A 14,431-nucleotide genomic window follows, 5' to 3' on the forward strand; every position below is an offset into this window, starting at 1 on the left:
GGAGAATAAAAAGGTTTTAGCCTGGCGCTGAAAATAGTACAGGCTTGGCACCAGACAAGCCTCTCTGGGAGGTGCATTCCACAATCGGGGTGCCACCACAGAGAAGGCCCTGCTCCAGGGAGTCACCCTCCTAATCTCCTACAGGGAGGGCACCCAGAAGTAGATTGGGTCAAAATAATTGCGGTAAGTGGGGATGTATATTAATAGATGCTGGTCGATTCACATCCTTTGAATGGATTTAATGGCTCCCTGCCTTTGTGTAGTTTTTACCTATTCCAGAGGCTTGCAATGCAGACACGGGAGGCTAAACTTCAACAGATGCTGGAGATGGGCAAAAGATCGTTCAACACAAGGATGCCAACCCTGATTTTACTTTTATTTATTTTATTTACAATCAATAAAAACAGATTTTAAAAAATTAAATTATTAGGTTATGATATAACGGTAAAACCACACACAGCATGACAAAATACAACCAATAAAATTAACTGCCAAAATTAAATAAATAGTAACAAAATATAATTTATCAATTAAATTAACCAAAAGCTTGTTTGAACAAAAAAGTTTTTTCTTTTCATATAAATATAAATAAAATATATCTACTATTCAAGAATTCTGTGATCTCTCTGCTCTTCAGAATATTGTTGAAATATTTACAATATTTCATAGAAGCCTTTTATTTATTTATTTAGCAAGCTTCTATGCTGCCCCATTCGCCGAAGCCTCGGGGCGGCTCACACTAAATAAATAATCACAATATAAAAACAATATAATTTGAGTCGACCTGGCCAAAGAATAAACTAAATAAATAATATTAACAATTAAAATAACGCTTAAATAAAAAGCTCTTTGCCTTTTTATATTTTTTTTATATTTTTATTATATTTTGTATTTATTATTTTTATATAATTTTCTTAGAACTGAGGACAGTTATGTAATCTTCTATTTCCATCTGGTGTGGCTGTACGAGCGTTGGGACCTGCAAAATCATGTTCCAGTCCCCACTCAGCCACTGGGCTCCGTGGGTAACTATGGGCCAGTCACTCACTCTCACCGTAACCTTCCAACCTCACAGGGCTGTTGTGAAAATAAAAAAAGGATGGAGCAGAACTACGTAAGCCCCCTCAGGTCCTTTGCATGAGCTACAAGGCCGGATATAAATGCATTGCACTAATACTAACACTGGAGCAGAAAGCTGGGGGTTCAAAGGGGTTCCTTGATATGTTGGTGCTCCACCTCGTCCTCATCCTCTTTGGGGAAGGTTATTGGCCTTTGCCCTGCCTTCCATCCCGGGTTTCTCCCGTGGTGCTGCACAGGCCCTGCTTCTCAAGGGGCCGATGCACCCACCGTCCCTAGAAAGGAGGATCTGCGGGATTTACCCAAGTTCAGGGGCAGTTGATTGAAATGCCTGAGTAAGTGGCTGGAAAAAAGGTTCAGGGGAGGGCAAAAAAGAGGATCGGGGACTGGAAGGAAAGCCCTGTGGGGAACGGCTGGCCTGGGCACGTTTAGCCTGGAGAAGGGAAGGGGAAGTGAGACGGGAGAGCGCTCTCCAGGCCCTTGGAAGGCGGCCAGAGCGGGGAAGTCCAGGATCCCTTCTCGAGGGCTCCAGACTGCAGGGCAAGGAATAACGGGCTCGAGCTGCAGGAAGCCAGACTCTGGCCGGATAGTAGGACGATTTCCTGCCTCTGTGAGCAAGGCAACAGTGGAGCCCCAGACCCGGGCAGGCGGTGGACTCTCCCACCCGGGAGGCCCTCCAAGACGCGCCTGGAGGGCCAGCGGTCAGGGATGTGGGAACTGGGAGTCCCGCACTGGACCGGTGAGGTGGGTGCACCCGAGGGCCTTCTTGGCCACGTCCAGCTCGACTCTTCCGGGGTTCAGTGATCCCTCGGCTCTTCGGAATATGGCTGAGCCTCGCAGGTTGACCTGCAGAGACCTCTGACTGCGGAGCCCGAGTCGGTGACCCTGAGGTTCCCCACTCCTGGGCTCGCTGGGCCAGTTCTCTCTTTTTGCACTTTCTGCCCACTAAATCTGCCCTCTGAGTGCATTTAGGCAGATCCTCTCTCCTTGAGCTGCTCATGAAGACGTGAGGTGCCCTGAACCTGCAACAACTCAACTTTTAAGGCAGAAGGTCAGGCCCTTGCGTTTCAGATCAGCTGCGTTGTGTGCAGTTTGGCCCCCTGGTACACTGGGGCAAATGCAGCCATTGGTCGGAGAAGTCGTGGGCATCTTCCGGCCAAAGCCACCACCGTCTTCTCTCCTCCGTGACTGTTTTCCTGCTCCTTGGCTTCTCCCCGCAGGGCTCCCTGAGCTCCAGAACAAGGAACCTGCAAAGCACAGTGGAATCCCTCCAAGCTGCCCTTGAAGTGCTCGGATCGTTAGCTAAGGAGGTAAGGGCTGGGGTGGTCGATTTCCCACCGACAGGTGTGCTCGTTGACATGTGAGGAGAGGGAAGCCTTGTGCCCAGCGGCCACCTTCCTTTCAGTCCGGACTTCAAGACACAGGACATGGACAATGCTGCCCGGTCGTAGGAGCTGGGCGGGCCAGCATGCTTCTAGAAACTTCCATTTGGTTTCCCCGTGTCCCAGGTGTCATCCATGAGCAGCTTTGTGGAGTTCCGTGAGGCCCTGCAGGTTCTGGCTGGGCAGGGCTCTGCCCCTTCCCCTGCGCAGGTGTTTCGAGCAGTATCCCGCCTGGTCTGTGGCCGTCCAGAAGACGGAGGGTTCAGAGTCCCCTCCTTGAACTGGTACGAAGACCATGATATCAAAGCGTTCCTGAGCCACAATGACTCAGAGGAGAAAGTGGTTGCTTTGGACAACACCACAAGTGAGTGTGGGGGGAACTCTCCACTTTTCCTTCTGTGGCAGAGCAGGATGATCGGCATCATATTTATTTATTTAAAACGTTTCCGTCCACTTCCAAAGCATCTCTGGATGGTCTTACAGTAAAACAAAGAGAAGCACAGCTTCGATTCTGTACAATAAAATCCCAATTAAAATCACAACCTAAACATAGAAACAGAGCGAATCAGAAAGGGTCTCCCGGGCCATCTAGTCTGACCTCCGGCACCAGCCAGCTCCGCTCACGACATGCCCACCATGTGCATGTCCAGCCTGTCCTTGAACACCCGCACCGATGGGGCCTCAACCCGCTCCCGGGGAAGCCCATTCCACACCCTCGGGGTCCTGACTGTCAGGAAGTGCTTCCTGGCATCCAAATTGAACCTTGGCTGCTTAGAACAAAGACAAGGAATGAAACATAGAAACAGAGCGAGTCAGAAGGGGTCTCCCAGGCCATCTAGTCTGACCTCCGGCACCATCCGGCTCCGCTTACGACATGCCCACCATGTGGACATCCAGCCTTAACACACTGGGTAAATTAAATTGTTTTAGCCTCGCACTGAAAAGGATAAAGTGGCAGTGCCAGGCAAACCTCTCCAGGGAGCGTATTCCACAACCAGGGTGCCACTGCAGAGAAGGCCCTGAAGTGATTTGGTGGGTTGATCGCCTCTTGTTCTTTCTTGATCTCCTCAGGTTCCTACTGCAAGGATTTGGTCCGGACCTTGGAATCCAACCCGCTCCTGCGCATGATATGGAGGGGGATCAAGCCTCTTTTTGTGGGCAAGATCCTGTACACCCCTGCTACTCCTGCTACGCAGAAGCTGATGGCAGAGGTGAGGGGGTTGCTCAGTTTTGGCAGTAGTCTAATTCCTGATTCTCTGAGGATGCCAATGTGTTTAAGAATCCGCACTGACAGGGTGATTTTGGGCCAACTACTCACTCTCAGCCTGACCTACCTCACAGGGTGGTTGTTGTGAGGGTAAGCCGGAGCTGTGTAAGCCCCCAGGTTCCTCACCAGAGGGCAAAAAGGTGGGATATAAAACAGGAATCCGATGCAGCAATTGCTGAAAGCATCTTCACGTTGTCTTAGTGCTACTTCGTATAATGTTGTGATCGACAATTGCCCAGGGAAGGGCCTTTTTTGGAGTGGCCCCAATTCTGTGGAATGCCCTCCCCAGGGAGGTCTGCCTGGCACCTTCACAGCATACTTTTTTATTATTATTATTATTATAACATTTCTATGCCGCCCCTTGCCGAAACCTCGGGGTGGCTTACAACATGATAAAATACATTGAAATACAATAGTACATAATAAATTACCATTAAATATAACAATACAAAAAATACATTGATTTACAAATACAAAATTAAAATACTTGCAAATGCCAGGTCAAGATCATCCTTTTCCAAGCAGGCACCTGTTCTTTCATCTGTCATTCTGACTGTTCATTTACATAGGTCATTGCTAGCTCTTTTAAAATGTTTTAATATTGGATGTTTTCATTGTTGTGAACACGTTTTGGTTTTATTGTTTGGGGTTTTTTAAAAAGCAATTTCCTCGTGCCCTGAAGGCATTTGCCCATCGTTTAGAACACAAATTTAGTAACCACGTATAGGAAGGTTTCTGGAGATGTGGGTACAGGAGGAAATTGCATTCTAGGGATGGGGGGAACCCCAGCTTTGCCACTTCGGGGTCCTCGAATACGCCTCTCTTGGCTGCCCCGGAAGGTGGAATGGGGTCTTTCCCCAATTTCTTCCCCACAAGATTTGTTTTCCTCTGTTTTCACAGTCACATCTTGCGTTTTCTATTTTTTCCTTCCTTTTCTTTTTAGTGTATAATGTGCAATTTTATGTTTTTAATAATTGTGGTTTTATTATTGTATTATTTTAATTTTATACTACATGAGCCAAACTGAGCACTTGTACGGAAGGACAGGTTACAACTGCCGGTAATAAATAATAAATAAATAAATAAACCTGCTTTCTATATTATCTTATTGGATAAAGTTATCCAGGGACCGTGAAGCTTATGCATGTTTAGTGATCTTTGGGTCACCCTTACAAGGATTCGACACCAGTGTGGATTCTGGATTATCAGTGGTTCTTCCAGAGGACCTCTGAATGGAGCCTCCATGTTCAGAGGCAGGTTACCTCTGTATACCAGGTGCTGGGGCAAGTAACCCAAGGCGGCAGCAGTATTTGAGCACTACTTGTGAAGTCCCTTGTGGGTGGCTTGGCTGGCTGCTGTTCGAACAGGGAGTCCTTCCTGTGACCCCGCCAGACGCTTCTGCTCCTTGCTCCCAGGTGAACCGAACCTTCCAGAACCTCGCCGTGCTGCAGGAGGCCAAGGGGGCCTGGAAGGAACTGGGCCCCCGCATCTATGCCTTCATGAACTCAAGCCTGCAGATGAGGGCAGTCCAGGTATGCCTTCCCAGTCGGGCCAGGAGGGGCGAGGGGGGACAGGTGCAGAAAGATACAGATCCTGCACCTGGGGCTTCATCCACCAATATCCTTGCAGCGAAGCAAACTCAGAGGGTTATTAACGCATTCCCGATGGCGGAACCCGTCCCTGACGGCTGGGAGGGGTGGGACGGGTAAAAGGAGGGACTTGGCGCGATGCAGGGTTAAACCGGTGGAATTTGCTGCCATGGGAGGGGCGATGGCTGCCAGTCTGGATGGCTTTCATGGGGGACGGGACAGATCCGTGAGGGGGAGGCCATCTGGCTCCTGGCCTTACTGGCCGAGGGCTCCCTCCTTCACCGGGTGGCATCCCTGTGTGCACCCGTGGCTGAGAACGTGGGCCGGGGAAGGTCTTGCACCTTCCTGCTGGAGGGATCCTGCGGGCAGCTGGCTTGCCTCTGTGTATGGACTGCTGGACTAGGCGGTCCTTGGCCCTGATCCAGCAAGGCTTGTCTCGCATTCTCAGCACAGTAGGACCCCTACGTACAGTTTCCTTACTCCCCACCCCGCAGAACCTGCTGGAAACACCTGGAGTGCCTGAGTTTCTGCAGCAACACCTCCGTGGAAGCTTTTGGGATGTGTCCACTTTGAAGGAATTCTTCTCCTCAGAAGTGCACAGCCAAGCCTACACCTGGCGTGACACCTATGCGGAAGTGGACAGGATGGTTGGCATTTTGTCTGAGTCCATTGAGGTGCGTCTCGGATTCCACCAGTATATTTTCCTTTGCTGTGTCTACTCTTCCTTAAAATTTATTTATTTAAATTTATTTAAGACTTTTGTATGCTGTCCCTTTTGCATGACATCTCAGGATGGCTTACAGTCATTAAAACAACCATAATAAAACTGCAAGAAATAACAACCCAAAAAATACAAATTAAATAAATAAAAGCGACTGTTAAACATTAAAATTTAAATTCGTTTTTAAAAAAACAAATAAAAAGGGTTTAACCTGGTGCCAAAAAGAATATAAACTTGGTGCCAGGCGAACCTCTCCAGGGAATGCATTAAATGTATCTAAAATAAATTTCTCCAGGCTTTGTGCAAGTAAATTATTTAAACTATTAACACACACACAGCTGTGTTCATGCAGCACAGTTCAAAATTCATACAATAACAATCCTACGGTAATAAAATTAATTGCAACATGAAATACTTTATCAGGCATAAGAAGTAAAACCCACATGCCAGGGGCTTAAAATAATAAATGCCAACATGCAAGAAAACTCCAAACCCGGGAGAACAGAGAAACTTGAGTCTGCCATGACAAAAGGGTGGGTGCCAGGGAGCTTGCCCAGAGCAGCATTCTGGAGCTGGGGGCACCACCCAAGGAGCCGTCTCCTGTGTGCCGTTCTCTGGGGGTCAGAAGGTGGGAACTCTTGCAGAAGGGCTTCTGTGGATGAAGTCTGGGCAGGTGCATTGCCACGTGCTGCTTCGTCCGGGGAGGGACATTTGACCTGGCTGATGTCAGCTCGCTGTTTTTTAGTGCATCTCGTTGGACAAGATCCAGGCAGTGGACTCGGAGGAGCAGCTGGTCTGGAAAGCCATGCAGTTGCTGGAGGATCGGCAGTTCTGGGCCGGGGTTGTCTTTCTCCTGCCGAACCACCAGGATGAGCCGGCGGCAGAGCTGCCTTCCCACATCCACTTCAAAATCCGAATGGACATTGACGATGTGACCCGTACCAATAAGATCAAGGACAGGTGAGCTGGCGAACCTTTGATGACTCATTCACCTGACTCCACGAACTGCCGAGAGGACACCCCAACTCAAGAAGGGCTCCTTCTTCGCCACTTTGTTTTCCTGGGTTCCCAATCGGTGCCCTCTCCCAGAATCTCACCCCTTCTGCTCTTGTGTGTCCTTCTCAGGTTCTGGGATCCAGGACCAGCGGCCGACCCCTTTGATGACTTGCGCTACGTGTGGGGTGGCTTTGTCTACCTTCAGGACCTTGTGGAGCAAGCAGTGATACGGGTTCTCGCCGGGCCGCAAGCCCGTACTGGGATCTACATACAACAGATGCCGTACCCTTGCTACGTGGATGATATGTATGCTTCTGCGAGTTTCTAGTCCTCTGTGGGGAGGGGAACAAAGTCCCATGTGCCATGGAGGTGTGGGAGGGTTGAGTGCGCTTGATGCAGGGGTGGAACTTCTTCTCAGAAGAATCCAGCTTGTGTTGGATGAAGCCCTCCATTCTTAGGGTCGGAATCATCCCACACGTCACATTCCCCTCTGAATTCAGTACCAAACAGAGAATAGCACTCCTAGCTATTTTTCACCTGTTGGGTGCTTTGTAACTGGTACCAATGTTCCTTTTTTCCCCCTGGCCCCCACATGGGGACAATGAGGTCAAAAATACAGAAATTACCAGCCTGTTGTATCCTTGAAAGTTGGTCCTGCTGGTTGCTAAAAGTTTGGAAGAGCATTCCAGCCTTTTGGAATGGGGAAAATGGTTCCCACAGTGGAAGCTGGCCAGGAGGAGGAGGAGGATGGGGCTGCGGAAAGGAGCGTGGCTATCCAGGGAGTCCAGAGAGGGCCCCGGAGCAGGCCTGAGGGTTTGCACTCTGGTGTACCCAGTCTGTGTGGCTTCTCTCCCTTCTCTGCACTCAGCTTCCTGCGTGTTTTGAACCGCTCCTTGCCTCTGTTTATGACGCTGGCTTGGATCTATTCCGTGGCAATGATCATCAAGGGGGTGGTCCACGAGAAAGAAGCTCGCCTGAAAGAGACGATGAAGATCATGGGACTCAGCAGCGCTACCCTGTGGCTGAGCTGGTTCCTCTCCAGCTTCATCCCCTTCCTCATCAGCGCGTCCTTGCTTGTTCTCATTCTCAAGGTGCCCGGTTTGTCTTCAGGTTGTCAGCTAAGCTACAGAGCCTGCTTAATTTAAAACTGGGGTGTGTTTGATGCGGAAGCCAATGAAAGAAAACTCAATTGTGTTGAGGCTTCTTGGCCTGCTGTCCGGTATCTAGAAACGAAGAAATAATTTTGTGATCTATAAGACCCAAAGTACTTTCCCCTGCACTTCCCCATTCCTGTCCCCTAAAATGTCCACGGGATGCTTCCGCACACTGCCAGGCACTCCTTCGCACCTATGAGTGCATTTTTTGAAAAATTCTTCAAAATAAGAGTGTTGAAATTCTTGCGAAGTGTGCGTAAAAAAACGCAGCCCTTTTATAGAGGAGAGAATGATCAATAAGCAGATGCAGCTTTGGATCTTCAGGCATTCTGCACTTTGAAATTGTCTATGGGCTTCACCAACTTTTGCTTTTGGGTGGCTTCATCGTTCTTCTCCTCCTCCCCACTTGTGAGTTCCTTCTTCCTTCTCACCTCATAGTCTCAATCGCCTTCCGTGCCTCTCCGTATCTCGTTCCATGCTCATCTCCTGACTTCTGGGAGTGGGGTAGGAGGGAGAAAAGGCCATGGTAGAACTGGTGCACAGGGGCAGGAAGGATCTGGCAGTTGTGGCAGTGGGAAGACGGGACGCAGCATCAAGAAGGAAGTGTCTGGGATCTGGTGGCCATGCACTGGCGTCTTGGAGAGCACCTGGGGACTCTCCAAGGTGACCCTCCAGGATCATGGGAGTCATGGCTCACCCCAACCAGGGGGCGTCATCTCAGGGAACACTAAGGAAAAAAGAGATACTGGAAAATTACAGTTGGAAAAGTGTAATTCCATCATTGCTTCCGGAAGTACCTTGGGCAGCTGCTGAATTCCGGGAAGATTTATGTTCTGGGAGAGATGCAGCCTGTCTTGGCACTGGCAAAATATCGGCGCTCTCTGCTTTTTCTCGTCAGGTGGGAGACATCCTGCCCTACAGTGACCCGGCCGTGGTCTTCCTCTTCCTGGCCACCTTTGCGGTGGCCACGATCACCCAGTGTTTCCTCATCAGCACCTTGTTCTCCCGCGCCAACCTGGCTTCAGCCTGCGGTGGAATCATCTACTTCTCCTTCTACCTGCCCTACGTCCTGTGTGTGGCCTGGCGTGACCATATCTCCTTTCCTCTGCGCCTCTTTGTGGTGAGGATCTGCACGTAACTGGCTTGTTCCTACACCCTTTCCTCCAAGGTGCAGGTGAGGCCGAGGGACTGCAAGCCTCGTGGTCACACACAGAGTTCTTCCGCATTCCAGTCCAGCACCCGAGCCAGCATTTCTCACCGGCTCTGATTTCCCCTCTTCCCCTCTTGGTTGGGCACAGCTCTTCTCCCAGAGTGTCTTCCTACTTTCCTTGCACCCAAACCCCATCAATGGCAAGTCGGCATCCAGAGCAGAGGAAACCAAAGTTCTCCAGGTGTGTCCTTGAAGAAACAAGATCTGTCCCCCAGCCCAGTGAATCCTATTTCCATCCCGTGCCCATCCAAGCCTGTCTTGCCTCCATGTGCACTTAGGAACTTGTTTAAAACAGGAAGAAAACATCTAAGAACTACTCAAACAAGTTCCTGACAGTTAGGACCCCGAGGGTGTGGACTGGGCTTCCACGGGAGTTGGTTGAGGCCCCATCGGTGCGGGTGTTCAAGGATAGGCTGGACGTCCACATGGTGGGCATGTCATGAGCGGAGCCGGCTGGAGCCGGGGGTCAGACTAGTTGGCCTGGGGTCCCTTCTGGCTTGCTCTCCTATGTTTCTAAGTTGCAGCCTTGCATCATTCACTGCAAGAATGCCTTGATGGATGTTATTGTCATTTTTTCTTTCTTCCTATCACAATTCTCCTCTCAGTTTTCTCTTGGTCCTGTGAGTTAGGCTGGGCTGAGAGTTGGGGACTGGTTGAAAGCTTGCAGCCAGTGAGCTTTGCAGCCAAATGGGGATTCGAACTCGGATCTTCTAGTCCAGCACTCAAACCACTCACCCACACTGCTGCTCATTTGGATGTAGCCTTTTCTTTGGTTTTGTTCTGCTTTGCCTTTTGCCATTGATTTGCCGCGCTGAAGATGCAATGTCTTCAGGAACCGTTTTTTAAAAATAAGGCCAGCACTCTGTGGCTTCATTTTTTAATTGGTGGAATTTAACGGCAGATTACCATGTGCAAATCATAAAGTTTGTGAAAGAACGAGCAAGAGAAGAACACAGAGAGAAAAGCCTGGATTGTTGAATTCTCTGTCTAGTAAGGCATTTCCTGTAGGACACGCCCTTTATTCTGCACCCCACACATTGAGAAATGGGGGTGGTAGAGGGCACCCCACCTGCCATATGGGGAGTGCAGAACATCATCGACTGGTCTGATCTCCAGGGGGTGTGGAGAATGGATCTGCCACATTTTGTCCTCCATTCTGGTTCTCCCCATCTGCTCATTTCTTCGCCTTGGCTTCTCTCCAGAGCCTCTTGTCTCCAGTTGCGTTTGGCTTCGGCTGCGAGTATTTCTCCCTGTACGAGGAGCAGGGCGTGGGCCTGCAGTGGTTCAACCTCAACTCCAGCCCCGTGGAAGGAGACAGCTACACCTTTGCCACGTCTGTCGGACTGCTTCTGCTGGATGCTTTCCTGTATGGGGTGGCCACGTGGTACATTGAAGGCGTCTTCCCAGGTAAAGGCAACAGGAAAGCCTTCCCAGGGATTCTATAACCCCTCTGACACCTGCAAAAGCTGGATGCTGGGGCTTAAAAATCTTGGGAGTTTGCTGCATTCCTATGGCACATTCCTGGGCTGACCCGCACAAATGAGTTTTAGAGTTCAGGAAGCATTTAAACTCAATTCCTTGTTTCCTGCTTGGCTGTCACCCAATTTAATGAAATCACAGGCTGCTGCTCTGTAGACTCAGAATAGGAGAGCTGGATGTTTAAATGCCACAAGCCAAACTTCTCGGCTAAATGTTGCATGCCACACCGTTGTCCTCATTTTCTAGGCCAATATGGGATTCCGAAGCCTTGGAATTTTCCTTTCCGGAAGAGTTATTGGTTTGGAGAATCATTCCTGGGCGGTTCCCCCCATCCCATTCCTACAGATTCTCCCAGCTCAGCGGAAAGTAAGCTGATTTCACTTTTTTTGACTCTCTTGCTTTGTTCTTCTACCCTTAACTTGCACGCCAGACTGTTTTTCCACCAGTGACTCTTGGCCTCGCCTCCCTTGCAGGGTTGTTGTGGCAGTGGCAATATGGGATATGGAAGGACTGGTCTCTTTGGGTCCCTTTCAGAAGGAAAAATGGCAGGCTAGAAATGCAAGATTGCTCCTTTCCCCGTGTAAGGAACCCTGGCAGCTTACACAGTCCACTCCTTTTTATCCTTTCAACAACAACCCTGCAAGGGAGATACACTGACTGGCTCAACACTGATTCGCCTAGTAATCATGACTGAGCAGGGACTTCTATCCGGGTCTCCCAGGTCCCGAGTGCAACACCTAATGGAATAATACTTTTAAACTGAGGATTATTTCAAGGAAGAGGAAAACCCCTCTGTTCTTGGGGGCCAAAGCACTCCATAGATGCTTCACCAAAGGCTGCAGCGAGGATTGCGTTTGCCCAACATTGGAAGAGTGAGGAAGAACCTACCGACAAACTGATTTTAAAGATGATCTTGTGGCGAAATGGACAGATTGTCTTGTTCTCTGAAGGAGAAAGAGGATACAGATTTCTATCAAACTTGGAACTCTTTTTATTATTGGCTAGAGAAACGGGACTATGCATAGATTTAAATATGTTTACGGATTACTATAAACAAGAAAAAGTATGGGGGGCTGACCCAGTAGGTCTGATGTTTCTGATGATTGATGGTTTTAGTTTCTTTTTGTTAGTTGGTAGAAAAATAATAATAAAACTTACTTGAAAAAAAAATGCCTCACCAGGTGGGCACTCGTAAGGCCCTGTTACGAGTGCCCACCTGCTCTGCCTCTGTGGGCAGTGGGGTGTTTCAGAAGGCCCCCCCAGTGATGAAATTTGGGCTGTGTTTGTAGAGGGAAGAGGCTGGCTTTCGGAAGTCCTGCCCCCAGGGACTACTGTGCTGTGCATGTATGGCTGTCTTGAACCCGGGGTTCTTTCTTCCGTCAGGCATTGTGGAAGATCCGCCGACCCACTTAAACGTGGGCGTCTCCATCCGCAGCCTGGTGAAGATCTACCACAGCGGCAGCAAAATCGCCGTCAACGGCCTGAGCCTCGACTTCTACGAGGGCCAGATCACGTCCTTTCTGGGACACAACGGCGCTGGCAAGACCACCACCATGTGAGTTTATTTATTTATGTATGTATTTAAAACATTTGTACCCCATCCAATACGGAAGAACGTCTCAGGACGGCTTACAGTAATGAAATAATATTATTTATTGGTTTTAATTTTTACAGCCAGGGTGAATCCGAATTTTAATATGTATTGTTTATATGCTTGTTTATTTATTGTGTTGGAAGCCGTCCCGAGGCTCATGCGAATGGGACGGCATACTAAAACTCCAGATAAATAAATAAATAAAACCAATAACAATTACCATAAAATAATTACAATAAACAATAATAATTACAATAATTTAAGTCATTAAATAACAAAATGATAAATAACATTCATAACCAAAAACAAAATGTGGCTGTAGATGTTAAAAAAGTATTTAAAAACCCCTAATGCTTAAAATGATGGGTGAATAGAAGGGTTTTTACCTGGTGCTGAAAGGAGTATAAAGTTGGCACCAGGCGGACCTCTCTGGGGAGCGCATTCCAGAGTCTGGGTGCCACCGCAGAGAAGGCCCTGCTCCAGGTGGACCCTCCATACCTCCTTCAGGGAAGGTTCCCAGAGCAGGGCCTCTCCTGCCGGTCTTAAGGAGCGTGAAGGCATAGAAGGGAGAGCCAGTGTGGTGTCGTGGTTAAGAGCGTGGGACTGGGACTCAGACGATCTGGGTTCAAGTTCCCGCTCAGCCATGGGTGACTTTGGGCCAGTCACAGACTCTCAGCCCAGCCTACCTCACAGGGTTGTTGTTGTTGTGGGGATAAGATGGAGGAGGAGAATGATGTGAGCTGCCTTGAGCCCTTTGCAGGAAAAAGGCAGGTTATAAATCGAAAATGAAATAAAAAAAATGAGGAAGGAGATGTTCCTTCAGGTATCCTGGCCCCAAGCCAAGTTGGGGAGACATTCTGGGGGTGGCCTGACAGAACGAGGGCTGCTGGTGGACTTCTGTGTGCAGGAGAGAGGAGGAGCAGAGAGAAAGTTCCGGAAGGTCACGGCGGTGGGATTTCGCGAGGCGAGACGCTGGCCCGCCTGCACCTCTGCAGGGCCTGCCGGGGCACTTCACTTCTTCTAAACTGCAGACATGTCACCTGTTTCTTCCAACGCCCTCCAGGTCCATCTTGACCGGCCTCCTGCCCCCCAGCTCAGGGACGGCCTATATCCTGGGGAGAGACATCTGCTCGGAAATGGACACCATCCGCAAGACGTTGGGGATGTGTCCTCAGCACAACGTTCTCTTTGACATGTGAGGCCGGAGGGCCCCGTGGGGTGGGGTGGGTGATGGATGGGGGAGAGGCCAGGTGTGGGGCGGGAGCGGAAGGGACAAGTGCAGTGGGCTAGGACTGGTGGAACGTCAGGAAAGGCTGTGCCACTTACTGCTGCAGGGGAGAGAGTCCATCGCTTCTGGTGAGTGTCCCCAAGGCCTTCCTTGGGACTGGGAATATGGGGGAAATCCAGGCATTGAGCCGAGAACAGGGGCTGGGGTTATCCCAAGGCCAGGCTGCCCAGGAGAGCGGTTAACCCCTAAGAATATCCAGGACAAATAATTATTGGGAGGGGGCTTGGAAAAGAAACAGACAAGGTGGGCACCGTCCTTGACCCCATGACATGGCATTGCCAAAGGAGGGTGGAAGATTCACGTGCAATGAGGACGTGCGTTCATTGCCCGTACTAGATTGGGGTCAGCAAACCACTCTGCGCATGCTCAGAGATTCCTCCTGGGCAGTGGTCCTTCTGGAGAACACTTTGGTCGGTAAAGGACTTTTTGCAAGGATGCTGGAGACTTTCTCCTCTTTTAAAACCTTCCTTTTGTTAGGACCTTAGAAACAAAACCTAGAAGGGCTCGTGTTGAAGGGTGATAGAAAAGAGTCTAAATTCGGGGGACGATAGAAAGCAGTCTTACAAGGGAGGTCTGTGACTTCGAATGTGCGAAGGGAGGAACCTTAAGCTCACGACACCTGTGCTGTAGCGTTCTTGCCTCGATGATGATTTTGCCTTGCCTTCTCTTTTTCC

At 49.5% G+C, this 14,431-nt stretch overlaps 1 protein-coding gene across 1 annotated transcript in view; it reads left to right on the forward strand.

The window, feature by feature from the left end:
- Nucleotides 1-5,866: 5,866 nt before the first annotated feature.
- The window catches only part of LOC123035370 (phospholipid-transporting ATPase ABCA1-like), a 55,051-nt gene continuing 46,486 nt past the window's right edge, over nt 5,867-14,431 (forward strand). The window contains exons 1-9 of the mRNA XM_044453448.1: nt 5,867-5,989; nt 6,782-6,996; nt 7,162-7,338; nt 7,901-8,123; nt 9,085-9,306; nt 10,599-10,803; nt 11,122-11,241; nt 12,259-12,430; nt 13,533-13,664. Coding sequence (XP_044309383.1) covers nt 5,960-5,989; nt 6,782-6,996; nt 7,162-7,338; nt 7,901-8,123; nt 9,085-9,306; nt 10,599-10,803; nt 11,122-11,241; nt 12,259-12,430; nt 13,533-13,664 — 1,496 coding nt within the window. The 5' untranslated portion in view covers nt 5,867-5,959. The remainder of the gene's footprint in view (nt 5,990-6,781; nt 6,997-7,161; nt 7,339-7,900; nt 8,124-9,084; nt 9,307-10,598; nt 10,804-11,121; nt 11,242-12,258; nt 12,431-13,532; nt 13,665-14,431) is intronic.

The sequence above is a fragment of the Varanus komodoensis genome, unplaced genomic scaffold (assembly GCF_004798865.1).
Source record: "Varanus komodoensis strain SLA01 unplaced genomic scaffold, ASM479886v1 scaffold79, whole genome shotgun sequence".
NCBI lineage: Eukaryota > Metazoa > Chordata > Lepidosauria > Squamata > Varanidae > Varanus > Varanus komodoensis.